This window comes from Nasonia vitripennis, chromosome 4 (assembly GCF_009193385.2).
Source record: "Nasonia vitripennis strain AsymCx chromosome 4, Nvit_psr_1.1, whole genome shotgun sequence".
NCBI lineage: Eukaryota > Metazoa > Arthropoda > Insecta > Hymenoptera > Pteromalidae > Nasonia > Nasonia vitripennis.
Window position 1 is genome coordinate 16,609,675 of NC_045760.1, and position 26,061 is coordinate 16,635,735.

The 26,061-nt window shown below is 37.0% G+C and overlaps 3 protein-coding genes across 6 annotated transcripts; 2 read left to right on the plus strand and 1 right to left on the minus strand.

The window, feature by feature from the left end:
• Positions 1–1,276: 1,276 nt before the first annotated feature.
• On the minus strand, positions 1,277–25,928 carry LOC100115218 (histone H4-like). 3 transcript variants are annotated; one of them, XM_031929733.2, is made up of 2 exons: positions 25,650–25,928; positions 1,277–1,651 (listed from the first exon to the last, which is right to left on the minus strand). In XM_031929733.2, exon 2 carries the CDS (start codon positions 1,618–1,620, stop codon positions 1,309–1,311), a length of 312 nt encoding a protein of 103 aa, XP_031785593.1. In that variant the 5' UTR covers positions 1,621–1,651; positions 25,650–25,928; the 3' UTR covers positions 1,277–1,308. The 3 variants fall into 3 exon arrangements, with proteins under 3 accessions (XP_031785593.1, XP_001600560.1, XP_031785592.1); XM_001600510.4 differs by having other exon boundaries at positions 25,646–25,926; XM_031929732.2 differs by lacking the exon at positions 25,650–25,928 and adding an exon at positions 1,719–1,739.
• LOC116417274 lies at positions 2,972–8,554 on the plus strand. Its single transcript, XM_031929728.1, has 4 exons — positions 2,972–3,222; positions 3,715–5,256; positions 6,294–6,491; positions 6,611–8,554. Exons 2-4 carry the CDS (start codon positions 4,842–4,844, stop codon positions 8,284–8,286), a joined length of 2,289 nt encoding a protein of 762 aa, XP_031785588.1. The 5' UTR covers positions 2,972–3,222; positions 3,715–4,841; the 3' UTR covers positions 8,287–8,554.
• Positions 8,697–10,576, plus strand: LOC116417275. Of its 2 annotated transcripts, XM_031929731.1 has the most exons (4): positions 8,706–9,134; positions 9,207–9,446; positions 9,516–9,644; positions 9,835–10,573. In XM_031929731.1, the coding sequence occupies exons 2-4, from the start codon at positions 9,260–9,262 to the stop codon at positions 10,275–10,277; spliced, it is 759 nt and encodes a 252-aa protein (XP_031785591.1). In that variant the 5' UTR covers positions 8,706–9,134; positions 9,207–9,259; the 3' UTR covers positions 10,278–10,573. The 2 variants fall into 2 exon arrangements, with proteins under 2 accessions (XP_031785589.1, XP_031785591.1); XM_031929729.2 differs by having other exon boundaries at positions 8,697–9,446; positions 9,835–10,576.
• Positions 25,929–26,061: the final 133 nt, after the last annotated feature.

Below are 26,061 nucleotides of genomic sequence, written 5' to 3' on the forward strand. Positions count from 1 at the left end.
GCGTAGCTCGTTACGTTATGCTTCCGTGCACAGGAGAGCTCAATGGGAGCTAATAATGTAATTGCATTTTTTTCGCTTCTTAATTCATGCATACTTTTTCTGTTGCGCCACGGCTTTTTATCTCATATCCTATTAAAAACAAGTTAAAACTATGCTATATAGATATCTGTTTATTCAGTTCAGTTCTTTGGCGGGTGACATCGACTGAGAGCTGCAAATTGAATAATGAATCGTAAACAAGCCTAAAGAGTTTAATTCATTTTTAAACTATTTGTTATAATTTTTGAGGCAAATAACTGACATAACATTATTCCCAATAAATAATAATTGTGTAACTAATACACAATAAGTGAGCATTTTTTCTTTTAAATAAACCATATACTGACGATGTGGTAATGGTTATCTGCCACTGAAAACTTTTTATTTCAAGAATTGGACTCATTGAAATCTCACATGTACTTATATCGTGTACTTCGTTCAGAAAATATACGCACTGAAAAAACGTCTTACAAGCAAATTGACGGCTTGCTGATCGAGATCGCGGATTTCTCCGCACAATCAATCTAGTGCTACATCGAAATTCCATACGAAGCTTTAAAAATTGTTCATCAAGGCGTACGGAAAATTTTCGCCGCGAGCTCATGCCAATATAACTCGGGCGCTCATCTAACATCGTTTATTTTGATTCGATCGTAGCCCCTGCAGTTGGCGCACGAAATAATCGCACAAGCTCGCTGCGCGTATGCTCAACTCGTCAGTTCATCAAGGTCAATCACGAATTATTCGAATAACTTATTAAACCTTAAGTATGGGAGAAAATGAAATTAACCATTTATGCGAACTATGTGCTGCGTGTATAATTTATTTGGATTGAATATTTGGAAACCAATCTGTTCGATAATACACGGCTATAGCGTTATATATATATATATATACATATATATATATATATATATATATATATATATATATATATATATATATATATATATATATATATATATATATATATATATATATATATATATATAGGTGCATTCAAGCGCGCTCCGAGCTATAAGGTTACAATTTTTCAAATGTAGCGCTATTAAAACAACCAATCATGGTAAGTTTTTAGATCACACATTTCTCGATTCATCAAAATCAACCAATCCATTTTCGGCTTCAAATTTTCAGTATCACTTTTTTAAAGAGGATAATTAAATTTATAAGCAGCTGCCCAGTTCTAAGAATAGTCGTCGGGCGTTCATTTATGAAATTCACACATATTATACTAAAAATTCGTGAATAAAAGGGTCAGGAAGTAATTTAACCGCCGAATCCGTAAAGGGTGCGGCCTTGTGTCTTGAGAGCGTAGACAACGTTCATGGCTGTGACAGTCTTCCTCTTTGCGTGCTCGGTGTAGGTCACGGCGTCGCGGATGACGTTCTCAAGGAAGACCTTGAGGACACCACGAGTCTCCTCGTAGATCAGACCGGAGATACGCTTGATACCACCACGTCTGGCCAGACGGCGGATGGCGGGCTTGGTGATGCCCTGGATGTTGTCACGCAAGACCTTGCGATGGCGCTTGGCTCCTCCTTTTCCCAGACCCTTTCCTCCCTTTCCACGTCCGGTCATCTTGGCTTAGAAAGTGGTGTGCTGAGGACGACTGCAAACAGCAAACTGATATACTACTTACATACTACTTACATACTACTTACATACTACACACATACATACTAATCTCCGTTAAGCACTGCAGCCCATTTTAAATTTGAAAAAGCACAAGACTTGTGATTTATACGGTTGATGTATTATGAAATTTAATTAAAATGTTCTTTCATCACATCTTACACTTGCAGATATTACAATTTATTTGAAAAATAATAAGTGAATTGCAGTAATCGTGCCTTTGATACAGAAGAATCGGGAAAAAATAAATAAATAATGGCCGTGCCCACCAATTTTTAGGTACAATATATTTTTCCAAAATTGTTTCTGATCACTTTTCAGTATAAGTCGCACCCTTTCCCAGCCATTGCTTTGATATTTCTTTTTTGTCTTTCTTTTTGGTTGGGGTATATGGAATAATGTATTCCCTCGACTCTTTTCTTTTTCCTTCTTTCTCTTTCGGCTTGTAGACAGAAAAAGTTAAGTTGCTTTCAACTAAATAAAGACTTGTCTCTTTTTACTACCGCCTCCGCCACCCTTGGCTCTTAATGCGCCGATTTTCCTTACAGCGCACGCTGATGCTACTTCGACTGCAACTCGCGCGCGGGTAAATACATCGTCCCGGAAAATGACGAAATTTACCGGAATAATTGAATTTTCCGTCAACTGTCGCGGAAGTGCCGTTGCGCCTCACCCAGCTACCCCAGTATAAAAGTAACCGCCGTGTATAGCCACCGCTTTCGTCAGCAATTTTTGCTTCCTTCTAGAGGAAGCTTTGTAGTAGTAAAATTTTGAGTTTCGTCAAAACTTCTAGAAAATACTTTTTGGTGTGTTAAAAGTTCAAATCACGTGTTTTTAGAAAATGTCCGTATGGATGTGTGTGCGTGTGTGTGTGTGTGTGTGTGTGGATGTGCGTGTGTATGTATACCGTAATATTTCTGGAACTACTCCGTCAATATCATTAAAATTTGACATGCATGTATATTTTTGGATTCTGAATTCGAGAAAAACATTTATTTTTTATTTTTATAACTATTTTTTTTATGGCCAATTTTTGATTTTTGAGAAACACTATTATGCGTTTTTTCAATCATCCCATCGTTACAAACAATTCAGCTAATATGCATTTGAAAGAGAATAAAATTACCTACTTTTCCCCGTTTGGTCCTCGGGATCGACTGCTTTGTTCGGCAGATAAAATGAAAAAGGTGATTTTTTTTTTAAATTCATATCTCTGAAACGAAACATCATAACCTCACGAAAAAAATTATGTCGATGGATCACGTGTCAAACTATATCCCATTAAAATTTAAAATTATTTGACTACTTATTTTTTCAGTAAAAAATCGAAAACTGGAAAAATGAGTTTTTTTTGTGCCTCGATTACATACCGGCGAAATCACCCGGGACGCTAAGAAGACGGAACATGCAAGAAAACAAGATTGTGTAGTTGATCCAAGAGGTGCAATCCCGGCCATTCCTTTGGGATAAGACTCTCACGGAGTATAAAAACAAAACAAAGAAAGGTAAAGAGTGGAACAAAATCGCCGCTGAATTGAAAAGAATCAAGTAAGTATGAATATGAGAATATTAATTATTCTTTCTTCGAACGTCATTTTGTTCATACTTAAATGCCACGCACAATAGAAATCAGCCCTTCACAGTGCCGATTTCTGTTTTGCATGATATTTAAGTACGAACAAAGGGACTATACAAGAAAATTATTGAAAATCATTGATTCAATAAGCTGATAACAAAAAGCAAGTAAAACTCTAATCCATAAACACTTATCTTGAAAAGTTCAGAAATATCATGCAAAACTGAAATCAGCCCTGCGTATAGACTTATATGCCACATAGACATTATCTACTATACAAAGCAAATTCCCAGTTATGATTATGATATGACTATTGCTTTGTATAGTGGATAACTTCTATGTGGCATATAAGTCCCTCTGACGGGCTGATGTATGTCTTTAGATTTATAAACGGTTTCACAATGTTTTACTAACGAAATATGATTTGTGGTTATACATTAATTTTCTTTATGTCTTTATTACAGAGAATACGGTTCAGAATAAGTGGCAATCGCTGCTTAAGACCTTCAGGGCTGAACACAATCTCGTAAATTCTGTTAGGTCGGGCGATGTTCTAGAAGACGTATACATTAGGGTGGACCTTAATTATTTTTTTTTTTTCACTTGGGCCGGGCAAATATAGCTTCTTTATACCTCAAAAACCATGCGCATATAGGTTTTGAACCCATAGCATCAATTTTTCAAGTGCCTCAAAGCACCCGAAGTTTCTTATGGGATTTCATGTTAAAAAAGGGTCAAAACGTTTATCGTTCTGAAAACCTGTGAAAATTTTGGAATTTTAACTTTGGAAGTATATTTTCCCATGTATTTTGAGCCGCTGAATCGAATGGTGCTATTAGTTTTCGCCGTAATAGTGAAATAAAAAAGTTATAAGCTAAAATCGTTGAAAAACTCGAAAAATCGCAAAAAAACGTGTAAAAATGGACTTTTAAAGTTTGTAATCAGTGATAAGTTGGAAAGTTTTTTTCAAAAACATACATTTTTATGTATTTTGAACTCATTAAACGAATGGTGCAATTGGCTTTTGCCGATTCAATTGAGAAAACAAGATATAAGCCAAAATCGTCAAAAAGGTCGAAAATCACGGTAGTGACCAAAAAATGGGTTTGTTACAATGTTACTAATACGAGATCAATTTTTTTATACATAAAAAGTATAGTTATACATATCTGAAAAATTCTTTTGTATAGGATACGGGCTATATTCAAAAACCGGAAGGGAAACCGGAATGGCTGTTGTCGTTCCAGAATTCTTATTCCGGATTTTCGTTCCATCGATGGGACCGCGATCTAAAGCATTTTCGGATCAGCGTAGGGATCAGCTGACACGAAGTAACGTGAATACAAAATGGTAGAGTTGAATGTATACATATTATATTATACAACGATAAACAATAAACACTGTACGTTCTCTCTATCATCGGACTCAGAGCAATAAGCACTGCACGGCGAGCATATAGCACATGTAAACATAAGAATATTTATATTAAACTTATTTTCCTATTTAACCACGGCTCAATTTATTTCAACAGGTACTTTTTAATTTCGAGATATATTGCTCCGCATGAACAATTTTATTTAGTTTTTCAACAATGGCTTATAATTTACGCGAAAGAGTCAATCACATTGGATATTGTACTAATCAAATAGTTGCAACTAATAATCTACCAACGATAAAACAAGTATTAGCTGCTTTATTCTATAACCTACGAAGAGTTTCAAAGTCTGTACGTGAAAGTGCGAAGTTAACCATTGAAGAGTGTATCATTATTTGGAAGAAAGCTCGAATTCCTACGCAAGAAGATAAAAAATGTGTCATTAAACTGGAGGCTGAATATGAAAGATGGAGAAAAATACAAAGAAATGCTTCACGTAGATCAGACACTCAAATAAAAAATGAACAAACATATAAAGAAAGCATAAACAAATTATTTGACATTGCTTGCGCAGATGCTTTGAAGAAGATGGAAGACGAATCTGATAAACAGTTTTTACTTGATCAGAGAGGTAATTATATTTTGTTTTTGAATACTTAATTATGACACGACTGAACATGGAAAATAGAAATGGTGGTTATAGTCGATGCTGTAGAAAGAACTGATGATCTACATATAGTTAAGCTTTGTTCAAAAGTGAGTTCTACGGAGAGCTGAAATTTTGCATTTTAAGTGATATCTTTTATTCTTTCTAAGATATAGACTTAAAACTTTACAGGTAAGTGTAATTTAACTTAATTAACAATAAAAAAGAAGTTATAGTACTTCAAGTCCTTGAAATATATCAGCAAGTCCTAAAAGCATGAAGTTTGACAAAAAGTTGGGGTTGCGCTGATATTGTATATTACATTTTTTCTCATATCTCTGGATCTATGATAGGTAGAGATTTGAGACTTTGCATACAGGCCTATTTTACTTTAATATAATGAGAAAAACAGTTGGATTAAATTTAACAATTTTTGACATTTATTTATTAAAAAACTTGACATTTTGATATTGGTCGAAATTGCCGCTAAGGTAGGTTTTTTCGTCAAGTGAATTTTTATTTATACGTTTAATTAATGCAAATAGTTCTTAAAATAACTAAATGTTATTAAATATTTTATTACAAAAAAATCGCAAAAACGACCGGCCACGACTTAATTATACATTGAAGAATCTGGTATCTGCTTTCCACTTCTTCATAAATGAAGCATTTTAATAGCATATGCAGCAAAACTAATATTCAATATCAGCGCAACCCCAACTTTTTGTCAAACTTCATGCTTTTGGGACTCGCTGATATATTTGAAAGACTTGGAGTACTATAACTTCTTTTTTATTATTAATTAAGTGAAATTACACTTACCTGTAAAGTTTTAAGTCTATATCTTCGAAAAAATAAAAGATATCACTTAAAATGCAAAATTTCAGCTCTCCGTAAAACTCACTTTTGAACATAACTCAGCTTTATAGCGATCACGCCATGCAGTTGCAATAAACAATTTTTTTTATTAATGACCTTGATTGTAGAAGGTTAGATTAGAATTACAAAATTTTGTTTTTCAGCTCTGCAAAGAAATGAAACTCTTAGTTCCATTACCTCAACAACTTATACAGACACAAGTAAGCCATCACCAATGGAAGTGGACTATGAAAGCCTCAATATTGTAAAGAATGAAATTTCGGTTACCTTCGACCAGGACAAGGTAGTCGATGCTTCATTAAAAATGCAAAAGGATGATTCTCGTAGTACGGCGACAAAAGGTTTGCATTTTTGAATAGTCAGTTGATATCAGTTTTTACTAATAAAGAAAAAATGTATTTATAGCATAATTTTATTTTATTAACCTTTAATTTAATCTCTTCTTTAATTTTATTTACAGAAGATTTACATGAATTGCTTGAAACAGAGTCCGAATCTCCATTATTTGAAAGTACACCTCCTCTGAAAAGGCGAGCTACTGAACCAATTATGAGTGCGAAATTGGCTACAGTATTAGATAAATGTAAAATTAGTAAAAGAGACGTAATGAATTTGTTGATGGCCGCTACGGAAGCATTCAGGATTGATACGCGCAATTTAGTATTAAACACATCATCTATTCACAGGGCTCGTCAAAATTTTCGCAAAGAACGATATGAGGCAATGAAAAAACTTGCTCCACCACTTTTTTCTGGTTTACCGAGCACCATCCACTGGGATGGAAAGTTACTTCCAGGATATTTACGAAGAGAAACTACTGATAAACTAGCGATTATTATTACAAGTAATGGAATGGAGCAACTCTTGGGTGTTCCAAATATCTCTTCTAGTAGTGGAATAAATCAAGCTCAAGCAATATTCGATACTTTAAATGACTGGTCTTTATTAGAAAATATTGAAGCTCTTTGTTGTGATTCAACAGCTAGCAATACTGGTCGAATAAATGGAGCTTGTGTGTTATTAGAAAGATTAATCGATAAAGATCTTCTCTATTTTATCTGCCGGCATCATATTTACGAGATTGTTCTAAGAAGTACTTTTGAAATAAAATTTGGTAAGACAATTGGTCCTGAGGTACAATTGTTTAAAAATTTTGGAGATTTTTGGAAATCTGTAGATCAAACAAAATTTGAACCGGGTATTAGTGATACTTTTGTAATTGAATCTCTGCAAGATGTAAAAGAAGAAATTTTAGACTTTTGTTCGAAGTATTTAAAAAAGGATTTAAACAGAAGTGATTTCAAAGAATTTTTGGAACTAGTCATCATTTTTCTAGGCAGAAAATTACCTAGTGGTATAACTTTTTATCCACCTATTCACCATCCACCTATTCACCATGCTAGGTGGATGGCAAAAGCTATATATTGTTTGAAAATATTCATCTTTCGGAAACAATATTTGCTAGATAAAAAAGATGTTGAAGTAAAATGTAGAGACGTTTGCATTTTTATAGTAAGAGTCTACGTTCATGCCTGGTTTTGTACTCCATTTGCTGCTCAAGCACCAAATCAAGATTTAAAGTTTTTAAAATATTTGTACGAATATAGAAGAATTGATGAAAGTATATCTGACTGTCCTGTTAGAAAATTTATGAATCACTTGTGGTATTTGACTCCGCAACTAACAGCACTAGCATTTTTTGACTTTACTATTTCAAATGAAGAAAAGTTAAAAATGTGCGAAGCTCTACAGTCAAATTCTAGTGCGTTTGATTATGGAAAACGAATTTTAGTCAATGAAAAAAATTTGGATAAAATAGTGAATTCAAGTATTAGTGATTTTATTTGCAAAGACACTTATGAAACTTTTAGACGTTTAAAAATTGACACAACTTTTTTAGAAAAACATCCATCAAAATGGGCCAAAGGTAGAAACTACACTCATGGTTTGGAAGTTGTTAAAAACCTCAGAGTCGTGAATGATACAGCCGAACGAGAAGTAAAATTGATAACTGAATTCAACAATCTTTTGACTAAAGATGAAAAGCAATTGCAATACCTCTTACCTGCAATAAAAGATTATCGAAGCTTGCTTTCAGATAGTAAGAAGGAAACGTTGATGCGGCCATATGAATGAATATTTTGTTTGAATATACAATTAGAACATTTTTGTACTGTTTTTTAATTTTTCCTTCAGAATCTCGCTTCGACAGATCGTTTTTCTTTATCTCAGCTTATAAATTTTCCTTTATTTTTTTAAACTAATAAGTTTATGTGATTCAGTAGTTCAAAGTATAAATTAGTAGAAAATATTACAAATCAGCTTTTTGGCCTTTTTACCGTGATTTTTGAGTTTTTTGATGATTTTAACTCCTTTTCTCGATTGAATCGGCAAAAGCCAATTGCACCATTCGTTTAATGAGCTCAAAATACATAAAAATGTATGTTTTTAAAAAAAACTTTCCAACTTATCACTGATTATAAACGTTAAAAGTCCATTTTTACACGTTTTTTCGAGTTTTTCAACGATTTTGGCTTATAACTTTTTTATTTCACTATTACGGCGAAAACTAATAGCACGATTCGATTCAGCGGCTCAAAATACATGGGAAAATATACTTCCAAAGTTAAAATTCCAAAATTTTCACAGGTTTTCAGAACGATAAACGTTTTGACCCTTTTTTAACATGAAATCCCATAAGAAACTTCGGGTGCTTTGAGGCACGTGAAAAATCGATGCTATGGGTTCAAAACCTATATGCGCATGGTTTTTGAGGTATATAGAAGCTATATTTGCCCGGCCCAAGTGAACAAAAAAAAAATAATTAAGGTCCACCCTAGTATACATACCATCGTGGATATACTACGAGACTTTACGTTTTTTGGAGAAATCGTCAGTGGAAAACGGGTCGACCGGAAATTTGGATTTGAATTTTGATCCAGAGCCTTCAGTGAAAACTGAGCCTACAAATCAGAAGTTGCTAAGTATGAGCAAAAAGAAAAATCAGATTGCTGAAGAGCTTCTTCAAATAGAAAATAAAAAATTCTCGCTTATAGAGCAGTCATTGAACAGTAGTGAGAATTGTACGAACGAAAGAGACAAACTACATATGAGTTTTTTTGTACCGCTACTTCCGTCTTCGCGACAAATAAGTGATCACGACATTCTTGTGTGCAGAAATGACATTTCTCACATTGTCTTCAAATACGCATACAAGGGGGCTGCGTGGAAATCGCTTAACCAGGATAAAGTCGAGTCAGCTCGTGGTATCAAAAGAAAAATTGACGAGGATGATGGTAAGTGCAATATACTTATCGCATCATTATAACAAAGATTATATTATTACATATGTTGAACTCCTTTAGATTGCCAGATCATGAGTTACATTCCACCTCCTGCACAACTGAATCACATTATGAAAATTAAGGAAGAAAAAGAGGAGAAATATCGTCCATCTTTGACCGAACGTTATCTTGAACGACGGAACTGTAGCGGTAAATGTATTTAATAATTATTTGTACTCTCAGAACCTCTTCTATATCATTAAAAAATTGTCGAATAATATTTATAGCTAATTTATACGCCCGCGTGCACACATACATACGCACGTCGGCACGCGCACATACGCATCTATATGTATAGTTTTATCATTCAAAAATAAATAATTTAACGCTGTTTTTTTAGAATCGACAATAATGCCATGGATTGGAAGGCATACCCGGGACCATGTTTCCAGTACACCACTAAACTGGAACAATCGTGATTGTCATACTCAAAGTGTTACAGCAGGACCATGTTCATCTGAAACAATCACTCATCCATCCAGTAACCTGCACTGTAGACCTTCTCTGACTGGTGGCAATTATCACAAAGCCATCACACCGCGACCATCGGCAACAGTCACTCATCCACCCAGAGACCTGCACTCTGGAACTCCTCTTACTGGTGATGATCATGGCCAAAGTATTTATCAACAGACAGAAAATGTTGATTATTTGAATCACAGAACTATCTCACCACGATATTCACCTGTAACAGTCACTCACCCGACAACTAACGAGCGCTCTGGAACTCTGACTGGTGCTAATCTTGGCCAAGGTAAGAAGTCAGCGTGTAATTGGTTTTAATCTGATTTTCTAATCAAGTATTAATGCATTAAAACTGATATAATCGATTAAGTCCTGTTAAGACCAATTGTACAGTTTAATCTGTTTTAATCGGATTATGTTAGTTATATGAGAAAAAAATTGTTTTTTTCATGAAATACAATTTATTAAGTCTGATTAGAATCAATTAAATTTTATAACTGGTCTTTATAGGATTTAATTTATTATATCAGTTTTAATGCGTAAATACTTAAATCAAAAATCAGATTAAAACCAATCACATGCTGAATTGGTTTAAATTGGTTCCAATAGGACATTTTTTAGCAGAGAATCCAATAACTAGTAGTATATTATAATTACGTTTTTAATTGTTTAGTACTTCATTTTTCTTGACTGCTTTTAGTTCATCTAAATACTTTAACATTTTTTATACGTTATTGTTCTGTAAACATTGTTTTTCGTATGATTAAAAAATAAAAATGTTTAACTAATTTATGTACTGTATGGATCTGTAAACAAATTTAAATAAATACAATTTTCATTGACTTGTTTTAATACTATTTTTTGTGTATTTGAAACATTTTTTTAAAATAATTAATGTACTAATATATTTTGATCTTTTGCTAGAAGCTAAATAGAATATGATTTTTTATCTAACTTTTTCGATGTCAGGTGGTTTTCGTTTGAATACCATTAAAGTATAATCAACATAACCATTCACAAGATCAATGTCTGTTTACATATTTCTTATTCCTATGGTATTAAGATTCATGGTAACAATTAAAGTAAAATAAAATTTTATATTTGTTTACTTTATATAAAATATTTACAATCAATCCTTGGAGTATAAAATATGTTAAACATATTTTGCGCATCGTAATAATCACTAAAACTGGTGCTAATAAATGACAAAGAATTTTTATAACTAGAATCAAAGGTATAAATGCACATAAAATATTTCATAACATGTTAAGGAGTCACCACACCATTTATATAGATGTTAATGTTAATTTACGCGACCATTTGCTCCTAACTTCTGGAAAAACGATGTCGGTACAATCTTTGCGGTAGGCTAGTGCAAGTAAGCTAGACATCATGCGTCAACGGGATCCTGGAGAAAAAGATACTTCAAAGTATGCTTTCCTTTCGCGAGTCTAGCCTCGGCCATAATAAACAATAAACAATCGATCTGATCTAACCCGAATATTTGACATATGTGAAAAGTATATTTCAAGTATTCTTTTCCCTGGGGTTCTGTTGATAAATGCTGTTTAACTCACTTCCGCGAAAAAATTGTACAGACAAGTAGGTCCTGTAATTTTTTTAAAGTGATTAAAGCCCTCGTTTTCCTAGAAGTTGGGAGCAAGTGATCACGTAAATTAACATTTGTAGTATATCTATATAAATAGTGTAGCGGCCTTTTAAGCTTATTGTTCAATAGTGTGGCGATTCAAACGCATCTATGACTCTTATGAGTTTTCATGAAGTATAGAACCAGTTCCTTGCGAATGTCTTCCCCGGTTACAGGACCTATGAGTACTTCACCATCAGGAACTACTTCATCGTCAGAAACTATCACTCCTTCCTTATTATTACTATTAACAAGTTCAAGAGAAGTAGAAATTTCGCACTCTAAATCTAAAATTATATTGTGAAGCACGCACGTACATTTTATAATCATATCAACTATTTCAGGGCTTTTATTAATTGGCGCAAGCAGTATACGCCATTTCTGGCTTGTGTGGGCAAACGCATTTTCAACTACGACACGAGCTCTAGACAATCGTTTGTTGAATATCAATTGCTCGTGCGATAGTTGAGTGATTCGAAACGGCTTCATTAAAAAATCCGATAAAGCATAAACTCCATCGCCTATAAAAAAATAAGGTAAAAATAAGTTCGAATTCTCTACTCTATTTGGTTGGAGTTTTGGGAAAGTTGGAAAATCTAACTTTTTATGGACAATCGCCTTATATAGCTGAGATGCCTTAAAAGTTGTTGAGTCATGTTGACAGCCAAATCCTCCAACATCTATAAAGATGTACTTGTAGTTCGCGTCAACAACGGCTTGCAATACAATGGAGTGATAGCCTTTGTAGTCGTAATATAAACTTCCAGACTTAGCCGGTCTTTCAATGTGGACATGACGTCCATCAATTGCACCAATACAATATGGAAAGTTCCATTTGCGTTCAAAATCCTGGGATATTTTTATAAAATTGTTGCTCGAAGGTACTGGCATGTGTAAAGGTGCAAACGTAGACCATAACAAGTCCATCGTTTCAGGTATGATGCAGGATACAGTTTTAACTCCCATTTTAAAGGAAAACGCTAAGTGGGAATACGTACTACCTGTTGCAAGAAATATAAAACAGTAATATATGTAATTAGAAAAATCATAGAATAGTAATACAATTAATGAATATATTATAAAAGTAATCACCAAATAGAAATTCAAAAAAATTACCTGAGTGTTAAAACTAATCTCTCTTCTGACAAAATAGGTTGCACGTGCAAGTTACACCAATTTTTTTGAAGTAAGGGTTCAATTTTCGATAGCAGATTGTCAAAAGTTGAAACTTCCATCCTCATATACTTTTTAAATTTTTGCGGAAAAGTTCTAATGATGGGAAACAATGTAACGTATTCGCTATTAATAGAACGACTGCTATTCAGCTCATTAGCATTCGTAGAACGTACTTTTTGTTAAAACTTTCAAAACCGACAGATTTTGATCTTGCAGTAATAATAACAATGTTCGGTTCATTGTTGTAGTGAAGATTACCTCTGTAATGATTTAAAACAGACAGATTACGTACATTTAATAATTATATTTTTTTATAGAAAAAGCAATTATCATAATAAAATTCAAGAAAAATTGCTTTGTGCAGTAGATAACCTCTATGCGGCATGAAAGTCATTTCACAGAGCTTTGCATAATATTTAAGGACGAACAAAGAGAGTTATAAAGAAATTGTTGAAAATCATTAATTATAGTAGCTGGTAAGAAAGAGAAAATAAATCTTTCATCCATGAACTATTTTCTTGTATAGTCCCTTTGATCAAAGCCAAATATCATGCAAAACTGAAATCAGCCCTGCGTATGGACTTACATGCTACATAGAAGTTATCCACTATACAAAGCAATAGTCATATCATAATCATAACTGAGAAATTGCTTTGTATAGTGGATAATGTCTATGTGGCATATAAGTCTATACGCAGGGCTGATTTCAGTTTTGCATGATATGTGGGTACGGTTAAAGTGACTTTTCAAGAAAAGTGGCCATGGATATAAGATTCACTTGCTTTCTATTACTAACAAATCAAATTAATGATTTTTAACCATTTCCATGTATAGTCCCTTTGTTCGTACTTAAATATCATGCAAAACAGAAATCGGCACTGTGAAGGGTTGATTTCTATTGTGCGTGGCATTTAAGTATGAACAAAATGACGTTCGAAGAAAGAACGTTTAATATTCTCATATTCATACTTACTTGATTCTTTCAAATCAGCGGCGATTTTGTTCCACTCTTTGCCTTTCTTTATTTTGTTTTTATACTTCGTGAGAGTCTTATCCCAAAGGAATGGCCGGGATTGCACCTCTTCACAATCAAATACACAATCTTCTTTTCTTGCATGTTCCGTCTTCTTAGCGTCGCGGGTGATTTCGCCGGTATGTACAAGTTCGCGTTTCTACCGAATACTCAGAATCGTGCGACGTTGCCAAGTGTCGCATATACGAGCCTGCAGACAACCTCAGTACGTATGGCGGTCGGTATGGTAGTGACCCTCAATATATCGACCGGGCATAAGGACTTTGGTCTCGATCTATACGCATCGGAGAGCTTGGATGTGCATCGATGGGTGATCGCTTGAAATGTATGTTAGCGACATTTGAATTGATTGGTGTACATCGGTGCAGCATAGAATCAATCTCAAAGAGAACGGATTATTGGAGTAACTTATAACTTGGCGGAAGCCTAAATCGATAATCTAGATATCTTTAAGGAACCGCCAATCGCCTAGAATCAGTGATGGGTGACACTACTCGGTACCTGCAAAGCCGGTAGCAACTTTTCAGTATGGATAGTTTTTGATAATCGATTTTTTAACATCGATACCTTAGATCCTACAAGATGAATATTGATGCAGATAAACTTTCATGAACGCTGTATTCAATCAAGATAAAGAACAAAGCTTTGAAGATTCTCATATAAACATGTTATGCGTTACCAAAAAAACTCGTGAGATTGATTCAAATATGTCTGAACGGAAGCACGGGAAAGGTCCGAGTCCGAGTAGGCGGTGATGGATCAGAACCCTTCACGATACGCGATGGTTTAAAATAAGGGGATGGGCTCTCTACGGCGCTGTTCAACTTAACGTTAGAGTATGTCGTTAGAAAAATGCAGGTTAGCCAGCTGGGCGCAACGCTTAATGGAACAACGCAGATACTAGGCTACGCAGATGATTTGGATATACTGGGGGATTGTAGGGAAACGGTAGCAAGAATCGCGGAAATCCTCATAAAAGCGGCGGAGTATACAGGGTTAAAAGTGAGTGAATCAAAAACAAAGTACATGATTGTGGATAAACTAGGCATCTGCAGAGGGGAGGGAGATCTCAGAGTTGGGAATTTCACTTTTGAAAAGGTTAGCGAATTCAGATATCTGGGTACGACCATAAATGATAGAAACGAGATTAATGTCGAAATAAACAAGAGACTCCATTCGGGTAATGCTTGCTTCTACACCGTGAGTAATTGAATTAAGTCGAGGCTGTTGTCTAAAAATGTTAAAATAAGATTATACAGGACAACAAGGAGTGCCATATTGGAGCGAATTGTGAGAGGAAGTGTGTAGAGTGGTGTGTGCATTTGAGAAGCTGTAGTGTGGGTACTAGAGGGGTAGGAGAGAGGGAGTAGGTGCGAGGAGGAAGAGAAAAGCCCCATCTGAGAAGGGTACAAAAAATCGGCGAAAAAACGGGTCAGAGTAGGGAGATAGAGGTGTGAGAAAGAAGGAGTCAAAGTTGAGAGGTTGAGAGGAAGGAGAGTGAGTGAGATAGAGATTGAGAGAGAGAGAGAGAGAGAGAGAGAGAGAGAGAGAGAGAGAGAGAGAGAGAGAGAGAGAGAGCGAGAGAGCGGGAGAGAGAGAGAGAGAGAGAGAGAGAGAGAGAGAGAGAGAGAGAGCGGGAAAGGAATAATTAACCTGTCGAACATCGATGTACAGGAAATAATCGGCGGAACGGAATACGGAACAGAAATACAGGCACAGGGATTTAGAACGCCACAGTTGAGTATAGTGAAATCAATAGAAGAGGCGGGAAATTCAAAAAGTGCAGGTTCAACGAGAGGAGGGAAAAGGGTAGGAGGAAGAGGGGGAGGAAAAATAGGAAATGCGTTGAAGCAGAGAAAATTAGAGGATAGCTTAAAAGGTAAAGAAGACACAGGGCTCAAAAGAAAAGAGAGAAGTCCAGAAGAACAAGTCGAGAAAAATAAGAAGGAAAGAACTGGAGAAGAGGCAGAAGAAAGAAACGCATTTGCAAAAGGAGGGAATGTGAAAAGATCACCAAATGAGAAAGAGAAGATGGAAGAAGAGGTAATCCGGTCGTTAAAATGCACTATGGATATAATCCTACAAAAAGTGGAGGAGATGAGTATGAAAATGGATAAGGAAAAGGTAGAAAGGGAGAAGATGATCGAGAACTGGGAGCAGAAATATATTGGACTGGGGGAAAAAATGAACAGAAAAATAGAGGAAGGGCTAAAAAGTATAGAAGGAAGACTGAAAGAAGAAGGAGAAGAAAGGAAAAGAATCAGAAGAGAATGCAAGGAGGCGAGAGAAAGGGAGGAGGAAACAAGGGAGATGGAGAAGAAAGAATGGGAAGTGAGAATAGAACGCGAAAGAAAAGAGAGGAAAGAGGAAATCGAGGAGATATTAGGGAAGACAGAAAGTCTAGAAAAGGGAGAAGAGAGAGAGACAAGGGCAGTGGCAGAGAGAGAGAGTCAATCAGGGGAGAGAGAGGATAAGGGAAAGGTAACGGAAAAGGAGAGGGACAGAAAGCAGATAGAAGAAATGGAATGGAGGATCGAGGAAGGAGAGAGGGATAGGAAAAAGAATAATATTATAATAGCAGGGTGGAAAGAAGAAAAATGGGATAGGAAGAAGGTAGAAGACTGGATAAGGAAAAAACTAGAAGTAGAGGTTACGTTGAGGAAAACGTGGTCACTGAACGGGAAGATCAAATCAACTGAACAAAGAATAGGGGCGGAATGTAGAAACTGGGAAGAAAAAAGAGTTATCATGAGAGAGAAGGCTAGGTTACAAGGGTCTGATATATTCATAGACAACGATTTAACGTGGAAAGAGAGAAAAAATAAAGAAAAACTGAGAGAATACGCGGTAAAGGAAAGAAATGAAGGAAAAGAGGTCAAAATAGGATACAACAAACTATGGATAAATGGGGTAGAGTATTTATGGAAGGAAAGAGAACAGGAATTTTTTCGGAGAAAGAAACGGACAGGAGAGAAAAAAATCGAGGAGGAAGGGAACATAAGAATAATTAGTTGGAATGTAGCGGGAATTAAAGGTATAGATGAGAGGACCTGGGTATATATAAAGGGTTTGATGTAATCTGTCTGCAGGAAACGTGCCTGGAAGATAAAGAAGGACTATACTGGGATAACAAACTAGGAGGTTATGAAGTCAGAGTCAGAAATGCGAAGAAAGGGGGAGAACGAGGTAGAGTGAAAGGGGGAATAGTGATGGCGGTAAAACAGGGAACAAAAACAGAGAGAGTAGAGTAGATGGAAGAAAAGACAAACGAATTTATAGGGGCGAGAATATTAGGGAAAAGAGATATATGGTGGATAGGTACAACATACATGAGAGAGGAAAAACAAGAAAACTTTAAAGAGATAGAGGGGATGACGGAAAACGCCAGGGGCGAGAAATTGATTTGGTGTGGAGATATGAATGCAGTCAGAAGGAGAAAGGTAGATGGTAAGAAAAGAAAGAAAAACACCTGGTGGGATGAAGAAAGGGAAGGAAAGAGTATATCAAAGCAAAAAGAGAGTGGGGAGTATTAGTAGAAAGAAAAAAGGAGGGAGAAATGGAGAAAGGAATTAAAGAGGCAGGAGATGATAAAACCGGGAGAAAATTCTGGGAGGTGGTAAAAAGTAGGAGAAGAAAAAAGAGGACAAGATGCAGCAGCAAAATACAGAAAGAAGAGTGGCTAACTCACTTCAAAAGGCAATTAGGAGAAGAGACAGAGGATGAATTGGGAACAAGCTCACAAGGAGAAGATGAAGAAGGAGATGGAGAGAAGAACGAAGGAAGTATATCTAAAGACGAGGTGAGGAAGGCAATCGGCAAGATGAAAAAGGGAAAAGCACCAGGAGCAGATGGACTACAAAATGAGGTATGGATACATGGAGAAGAACAGGTAATAGGGGAGATAACCAATATACTGAAAAAAATATGGAAAGGAATTATTGGACGACACACAAATGGGTTTCAGGAAAGGAAGAGGGACAGCAGATGCTATTTTTATTCTGAGCAAAGCAATAGAAAAGGAATTAGAGAAGAAAGGAGGCAAAGTATACGCGTTTTTCGCAGACATGAGAGCAGTCTTCGACAAAGTAAACAGGAGAGAGATCTGGGAAATGATGAGAAAGCTAGGAATAGGCGGCAGAATAAGGAAGGGGGTAAAGGAATTGTACAAAGGGACCAAGAGCGAAATCAGAATAGGAGAGGAAAAGATAGGAGGTTTCGAGATACATAAAGGAGTGAGACAAGGGTGCCCATTAAGCCCGACGCTATTCAACGTAGCAATGGCGGACACAGAGAAGGAACTAAGCAAAATACAGGAAGGGGGGATAGTATTAGGAAAAAAGAAATTCTGGTCGATCGCATATGCGGATGATGTTGTGATGGTGGCGAACCACGCGACAGGGCTAAAGCAGATGCTAAAGAAATTCAAAAGGATAATAGAGATGAAAGGTCTAGAACTAAACACAGAAAAGTCGAAGATAATGGTATTCAAAAATGGGGGAAGGAGAAAAAAGGAGGAATGATTTTTATGGGAAGAGAAGGAGATAGAGGTAGTGAAAAACTTTGTCTACTTAGGATATATGTTAAAAGAAAACTGGAAGGAAGAGGCATAAATTAAGAAATTAAAGGAAAAGGCAAGCACGGTAATGAGTTCGATGTGGGGACTAGGGGAAGAATTATTCAGAGACAACTGGGAACTGAGAATGAGGCTATTTGATACAATGGTGAAAAGTGTAATGGAATACGGGGCGGAGGTGTGGGGATGGAAGGGGAAAGATGAACTGGAGAAGATACACAGAAGATATTTGAAATGGATAATGAAACTGGACAAATCGACGCCGGAGCACATACTGCACCTAGAAACGAAGAGATACAAGTTAGATACAATGACAAGGAGAAGAGTAATAAAATACGAAACGAAACTGAGTAAGGCAAAAGAAGGTTCGCTTTGGAGAGAATGCTGGAGACTACTAGAAAAAGAAGAGGACAATAAGAGGGGAGAAAGAAAAAAGCGAGGGCAAAGAGAAGAGGAGTTAAACAAAAGAGGATATGCACTATCTGAATACCACAGAAAAATGAGAGCAGGAGAGCAGGTTTGGTTGGAGCTGGAAGGAAGAAAGAAGGCCATACAATGGCAGAGCTGGGAAAGCAAAATGAATGAGTCCAGACAAGCGAGAGATATAAAAGAATTAATAAAAACACATGGAGAGACTCCAGAATATCTGAGGAGAGCAGGTAACACAGGGAAAAAGGGGCTAGCGATAACGGCAAGATTTAGAATGGGAAATGAAGCAAGAGGTTACAAATACTGGCTGAAAGAGGAGGAAAGAAGATGCAGGTTATGTAAAGAAGAGGAAGAAACTATGAGCACATATTCTCGAGATGTAAAAAATCAGGTAACAGGCAGGACAACTGGAAAAAGATTTTAAATGGGGAAAAAAAAACTCTGGCGAAACTATATAGAATAATATGGCTAAGAAAAGAAAAGAAGAAAACTGAAGAAATATAAAAGAAAATCTGATGCAAAGAAAGAAAAGAGCAAACGAAAGAACACAAAGTGCAATTGAATAGTAATGGTAGCAATAGAGAAGAGGAGAGGATAAAGCAAATAGGGAAAAACTGAAAGAACCAGACGTGGTAACCAAATAGAACGCAGGGACATTTAATGAGCAGGGGGATACGAACGGAACGAGAGGAACAGTGGAAAATTCAAAAGGCACCAGGCGCGGACGAGAATACGGCACAGGTGGAGAGTGGAACGTGGACTGGGAATGAGAAACGGAACAACACATAAAAGAAAACACGTGGTGAGCCATAGACAGAAAAAAGGTTAGCAAAGATAAGACAAGTAGTAAAAGGAGAAGATGTATGGAGACAAAAAGAAAGACAGAGAGATGAAGAAATTAAGAGAGGAGATGGAAGGTTGGAAAATTAAGGTGAGGTTCGAGAGAGAGAGAGAAAAGAGAAGCCCTGGAGAAGAAAATCCAGGATGTGAGAGAGGATGTGGAAATTTTAAAGGGGAAGATGAGAAACTTGCAGAAGGAGATAGATGAGATGAGGGACGGCCGTGAAGATAAGAAAACTAGAGTGGAGGCGATAAAGAAAAGGCAGGAGATGAGAAAAGTGAGAAGAGGGCATGAGAAAGGAGAAGAGATAATTTTGAGAGAGAGAAGGGCTGACGCGGACAGCTACAGTCATAGGAGAGGAGACAGCAAGTGCAAAGTATGGGAAAGAGGTTTAATAATACACCTAAACAATTAGACGGAAGAAGATTCTATAAAAGACTGGTTAGACGATATTATGGAAGGAGTAGAATGGGAAATACGAGAGCCGAAGACACAAAGAAAATCATTTTTAAAAGGAAAGAGGACATGGAAGCGATATACGAAATACGACTGGAACAGTGGCTATCAGTGGATGAGAGAAGGGCCAGAGCTTTGATTATGAGAGAGAAAAGGAGAAGTGAAGAGGATGAAGAGGAGGAGGGCGAGGTAAAGCACAAAAAAGAGTGGATAGCCGAAATAGAAGGAGAATTGTACAAGTGGGACGACAAGAAGGACAGAATAGTTAAGAAAGGAAAAGGGATAGAAAAAAGAGATGAACGATACAAGATCTGGAGAACAGGAGAGTCAGATGAGAAAGACGAAGAGTAGCAGACAAGGATGGAGAGGAAGAAAATAAAAAGAAAAGAAGAGAAAGAAGAGAGAAGAAAGATTGATTAATGTTATCAACATACACACAAAGGCAGGGTAGAGGCAAAACACTCACAAACAAACACAAACACTCACATACGTATACAGACTTGTACATACGCTTACAGACTTGTACACACACACGCGCATACGCAGCCACGAAAACAGAAGCAGCAGAAGAATTCAAACACACTCACACACATGTAAACAGGAACACTACTTACAGAGACACACATGACAAATAGGTTAGGTTAGAGTAGGAACATAGCAATATGTATGTAAATAAATGAAAGTACAAAGATTGTAAACATGAAAAGTGAAATACAATAAAGATATTATTATTATTATTACAGGGCAATAATACTGCCGGTGGTTCTGTACGGGTGCAAAACGTGGACTTTCACTAAGCAGGCGGACAACCACTTTAGGGTATTTGAAAATTGAAAGTCTTGCGAAAAATATACACTGAAAAAAAAACAGTCGTTTCTGCTGTAAAGTTCGGTAGTTTTAACCGTTCTGCCACCGTAACGACTGTTTAGTAAGAACAACGGTGTGCCACTGGTAATTTTGTCGAGAATGGGAGACGACCGTACGGCAGCGCGTGTCATGAAGGGCAGGCCGATGGTAACGCGATCTCTAGGTAGACCTAGACGCAGATGCGAGGACAACGTAAAAGCGGATCTAGTAGAAATAGGTAGAAATAGTAGCGTGGAAGGCTTGCGTAGATGAGGCGATGAACTTTCGAGTTCCAAATGCCATTAAAAAAAATATATATATATATATATAATATCTATTAACCGAGTCGGAAAACGAGACATTTACCAATTAAATTTTTTAACATGATATCCTTTACTAATAATATATATTACACGTGTGTACTGTCATTCGAATAAGCAGATAATACATTTTTTATCGGACCTGGATACATTAAAATTTTATAGCCACTTTCAATCTTATTCAAATCTTCGATTCACAGTTTCTCCCGGTGAAATTCTCAATCACAATTCTTGATTCATTCAATATTCAATAACAACCCATGCGAAAAGTTACACCAATGAAAAACCAACATGAGTAGCCCGGAGGGCTTGTATTATTAAACAGCGAAAAATAAGGGAAGAAAAACACAACATACCAGGACATTAGCCGTCCCAACGATATTTTCGTCACGACTATTATCAGACGACGACTGGCCATTGTTACACATCTCCGAACGCGCACATGCACACACATGCGAATCTCGTGAGTACGGGCGTGCGCTTCTCGAGGCAATAATATTCCCAGAGAATATTCGATATCATCCTAAGGCTGTTCCCTCCCTCACGCGCGCGCGCGCGCACTCGCCAACCCGCTTCCTACTTTCGTCTCCACACGTACATATATATTGATAGATCGCGTCATGGCTTTAACTCGAAATAGGGCAAGAAAATGGAAGCATGAAATTTTCTCTGTCTCTCGTGTGTAACAACAAGCCACCCTTGGCGACGTTTTTTGCACTTGAGGACGACTAGTCGCGCGTGCAATCAAGAGAAAAACTCCAGGGCAGACAAAGAGAAAACGAGATCGTCTCTGCGCAAAAACATATACCCTTGGTCGTCGTCGGCTGCGAAGAAACGCGGAACCGCGTTCACTGATGGCGGTAAGCCAAGGAGCTTCCATCCCTTTTCTTCTGCGCGACTCAACTCGACGCGCGAGTTCGAAAGGAGATGGGAGAGAGTCATCGTGTGTATATATATATATATATATATATATATATATATATACGTATACGACTGCTGCGGCCCAACGAAGCTACTCGGGATTTTCGCCCCCCCCCCTCCGAGACCACTGCTGCCACACCTAAATGGCCAACTCTATTTTTTTCTACTTCCAGTTCCAGTCTGCGTATAGTCGACTCCTTTGTCCACGAGACGATTGTCCGATAGCGCTTATGATTTTCTTTTATTACTCGATATATGGTGAAGTTAATAGGAAAACAATATATTGTTATCGATTTTGAAGCTCATATTGAAGTTTGTTTTACTTTAAATTATAAATTACATCGTTATAAGAGAATTATGTTATGCTCCCATAAGCTAAGTAATTGCAAACTCAATTAAGTGATTGTCCATATAGAATATTTATACATTGTGTTTGATTCCATTAAAAAAACTGGATATTCCATGATTCAATTTAATGCTGCATAATCATGTATTATATTGACTTATACTTGAATACATTTGAATAATTATCGAAAACATTTCATCACATCGTTTTCTCTCTGTACAAACTGAATCCACCGTAAAGTATAGGAAATTCTTTGAATTTATGAATGAATTCTTTTTATTTAAATATTGCAACTTAATGGTTAGAGAAAGTTAATGGTTTAAAAATAATTGAAAGATTAAAATTTAGGTAACTGTTTTTTGGCAGTTACAAATATTGCAAATAATAGCTTAGAATTATCTCAGGAATCGGTTGTATAGTTAAGTCTTTTTATCTGGTGAATTGCAGACAGCACGCGCAGCTTTTGGTGCTTGATTGCTAATATTATTATCATAAATGATGATCGGGTGTACGGTCATCGACACGATGTCTGGGAGGTGTTTTTTGTAACACGTAACTCTCTCTTCTTGACCAACAAATGATCGATCAATCCAAAAGTATCGTCCCTCTGTTGGCGATTTTAACATGCGAGATAAATCCCGACTACGCAATACATCCATATCAATAAACTTGTTTTAAATTTAACCTCGCTACAATGAGTTTCTCGTTTCTTCTATCGGATTCATGAAGCTGCGTTCCTCTTTCTCGTCTCAATTCCGTTCTATTGCGTTGTACCAGACAGTCCGAACAGCAGAAAGGAACGGATAGACAACGCGATACTCTTATTTTATTGTCTTCGCCTTGCCATTCTCCGATGCACTCTTTTTCCCTCTTCTCTGTACCCCCTATTTCGCGCTCTATTTTCTAGTCGAGTGTAGTACGCGCGCGCGCGCGGGCGCTACCGGAAACGTTTAAACGAATGTAGGTCAGGCTTGGAAATAACGAAAGCCCGCATAGCCCGGCTCTAAGCCTGTATACAGAGGTGTGAATGGCATTGCGCGTTTTGTCTCCCCCCCCCCCCCTCTCGCTCTCGCACTTTCTCGGGTTCTACTTTTTTACGATTCTCCTCGCTGCGCGCACTTTTTATGTAGGAATAGTACATCGTATGTCATATTACGCATTCGTATATACGTATATGTAATTACGACTTTCTGGGTTTTTCTGCGTTTTTTGACCTCTTTTTCATTTTGAATGCGGCGGATGACGATTGTACAAAATTCATGTTTCGAATACTGTGGTTTATAAACCTTGAAAGCAGAATGTTTTGCTAATTGATTTGTTCCAAATGCTTGTTTTGAATATTCAAGAGGATCTACAATTTAGCAAGTCGGATTCGAAAAGCAGACTCACAATATTTCTTGTGTATATTCTATAAATTAATCCGATTTCTAAAAGTGGAATAGCAATAGCTTTAAATATAGATTTTGTCAAAGCAATGGACTGACGAAAATATTTGCAAAGAGACGTTTGAATTATGGTGTTATTCTTTCGATACATTTTTAGCTGAATCGTATTATTTAAAGTAACACGTGTTACATTCATAAATTGTTGAAAATGCCGTGCAATAACCACATACGCAAAGAAAAAACCACTGCGAATAAATTAGCATGTAGTTTTCTCCAAATAATTTTACGGTCTCAAATATAATATATTTTTCAAATATAAGTTCATTGATGCATTTTGAAACAGTAATCTAATTTGTAAGAAATTTTTTCTTAGTTATATTTTGGTTTTTGTTTTTAAAAATAATGAAAGCTGTCTGCATGTACGTGGGATATTAATAACGACAAAACTTGTCCTATTCTCATCTCCACTTATTTATTGATTCTCAATCAATGCATCTGAAATAAAAAAAAAATAAATCCATTCAGTCTGTTATAAGAAGAGAGAAATCTCCATTAAAGGGGAAAGAAGAATTCAGAGGGACGCGGTGACAGTTCAAAGGTAGGGGTAACACGGGGGTAATTTTTCTCAAAGTCAGAATCCAAAAACACATATATATATTGCACAAAATTCGTTTAAGCCAGTTTTCAGGATAAATCGTAGTTTCATCAAACAAAAAAAGCAAAAAAAAAAAAATTAATTATTATAAAATGTAAATTGCCTCTCTAACTACCAACCAACGCTAAATAAATTCCTCCCCTCGCCACCTCCGCTCGAGCGCGCTCTCGTTTCCAGTTCGTGTCCTCTCAGAGGAAAAAGCCAGCTAAAACAGTAGACGAGAGCTAAATGCGCGCGCGGGGGTGGACCGTGGAGGGACGAGGAATCTCCAACGCAGCGTACGCGCTAGTCTCAAAGCCAGGAGAACGGTTATAATAAAAATTTCACGAGACGTTGAGCAATATGCCGCGCAGCGGCTCTCTCGGGTCGAGCGCGCGCGCGCGCGACACATTAGTTTTTCTTTTGTCCGAGGTACGGAGCGTGGCACGTATATTATAAGCCTTTGCCGCTAACAAGCCACAAACGGCGAACTAATGAAGAGACTATACACGCGCGCAGCCGGAAGATCTCCCTGCACATCCTGCTGCAGCGAGATCTCGCGTATTGAGCGCATTTTCTCGAGTCAACCATCCCTGTAAGTAGACGACCGGAGCGGACTGACTTCACTGACTAATCGACGAGAGTTTCTCCGCTTCTGCTGCGATAGCCCCACCGCTAGACGGTACATCCCTACTACGTGAGTGGGTATATTCTACTCGGCGAGCTTGCGCGTTGCGCTTCGTTTTTATCGGAGGATAGTTTTTTTGTCAGATTGTATTGTATTGTATAATCACGTTGTATGGGTGGACAAAGATATATAATTACAGAGGCTGAACAGATTTTTGTGTGCACATGGCGATCGATAAAGCAAACAATACTAGAAAGTCTATGAATGATTTGTTACATTTCAAAATGAATGTTTGTTCATCATGACTTTTGAAACAGTTGATTCAGATACCACAGGGAAAGAGCTGTTAAAGTTCTTTTTCGATAATCATTGACCAGGACTAATATAATGTCAATGTTAATCAAAACGTATATTTCAACCACCGGAAAAATTTAATTCACATAAACTTGCCTACTGTCGAAGCCACGAGTCCACTCCTCTTCAGTAGTAAAGGTCCGGCATCGGCGAGACCACGCGCTTCCTCCGCGACTCGCGTGAGGGAGGCTATTCAACTATAGCTGACGTGCAGAGGACGAGAAGGAGAAGAAGCCGAGCGGCTTTGACGGAGCGTGGAAATCGGCAAGGGTAAATTATAGAGAAAAGAGAGTACGCAAGCGCGGAGGGTGAGGCAGAAGATGCAGCATAACGCGCGAGTGCAGGCGCATCACACTGCTGAAATAGATGAAAGAAAGCTTTAATATGCACATAAAGAGAGAGAGAGAGAGATAGAGAGAGAGAGAGAGAGAGAGAGAGAGAGAGAAAACACACTGGTCCGATAGGCCGCACCAGCGTGCAATGCTGGCAAATCAAGCCGATGCGCCAGAAAG

Excerpts from the sequence above, each read along its gene's own strand:
- LOC100115218 (XM_031929733.2), bottom strand. The coding sequence starts at position 1,620 with ATGACCGGACGTGGAAAGGGAGGAAAGGGTCTGGGAAAAGGAGGAGCC.
- LOC116417274 (XM_031929728.1), top strand. The coding sequence starts at position 4,842 with ATGGCTTATAATTTACGCGAAAGAGTCAATCACATTGGATATTGTACT. Across the intron at positions 5,257-6,293 it reads GTTTTTACTTGATCAGAGAG|CTCTGCAAAGAAATGAAACT; the intron begins GTAATTATATTT and ends TTTGTTTTTCAG. Across the intron at positions 6,492-6,610 it reads TCGTAGTACGGCGACAAAAG|AAGATTTACATGAATTGCTT; the intron begins GTTTGCATTTTT and ends TTTTATTTACAG.
- LOC116417275 (XM_031929729.2), top strand. The coding sequence starts at position 9,137 with ATGAGCAAAAAGAAAAATCAGATTGCTGAAGAGCTTCTTCAAATAGAA. Across the intron at positions 9,447-9,515 it reads AAAAATTGACGAGGATGATG|ATTGCCAGATCATGAGTTAC; the intron begins GTAAGTGCAATA and ends GAACTCCTTTAG. Across the intron at positions 9,645-9,834 it reads TGAACGACGGAACTGTAGCG|AATCGACAATAATGCCATGG; the intron begins GTAAATGTATTT and ends CTGTTTTTTTAG.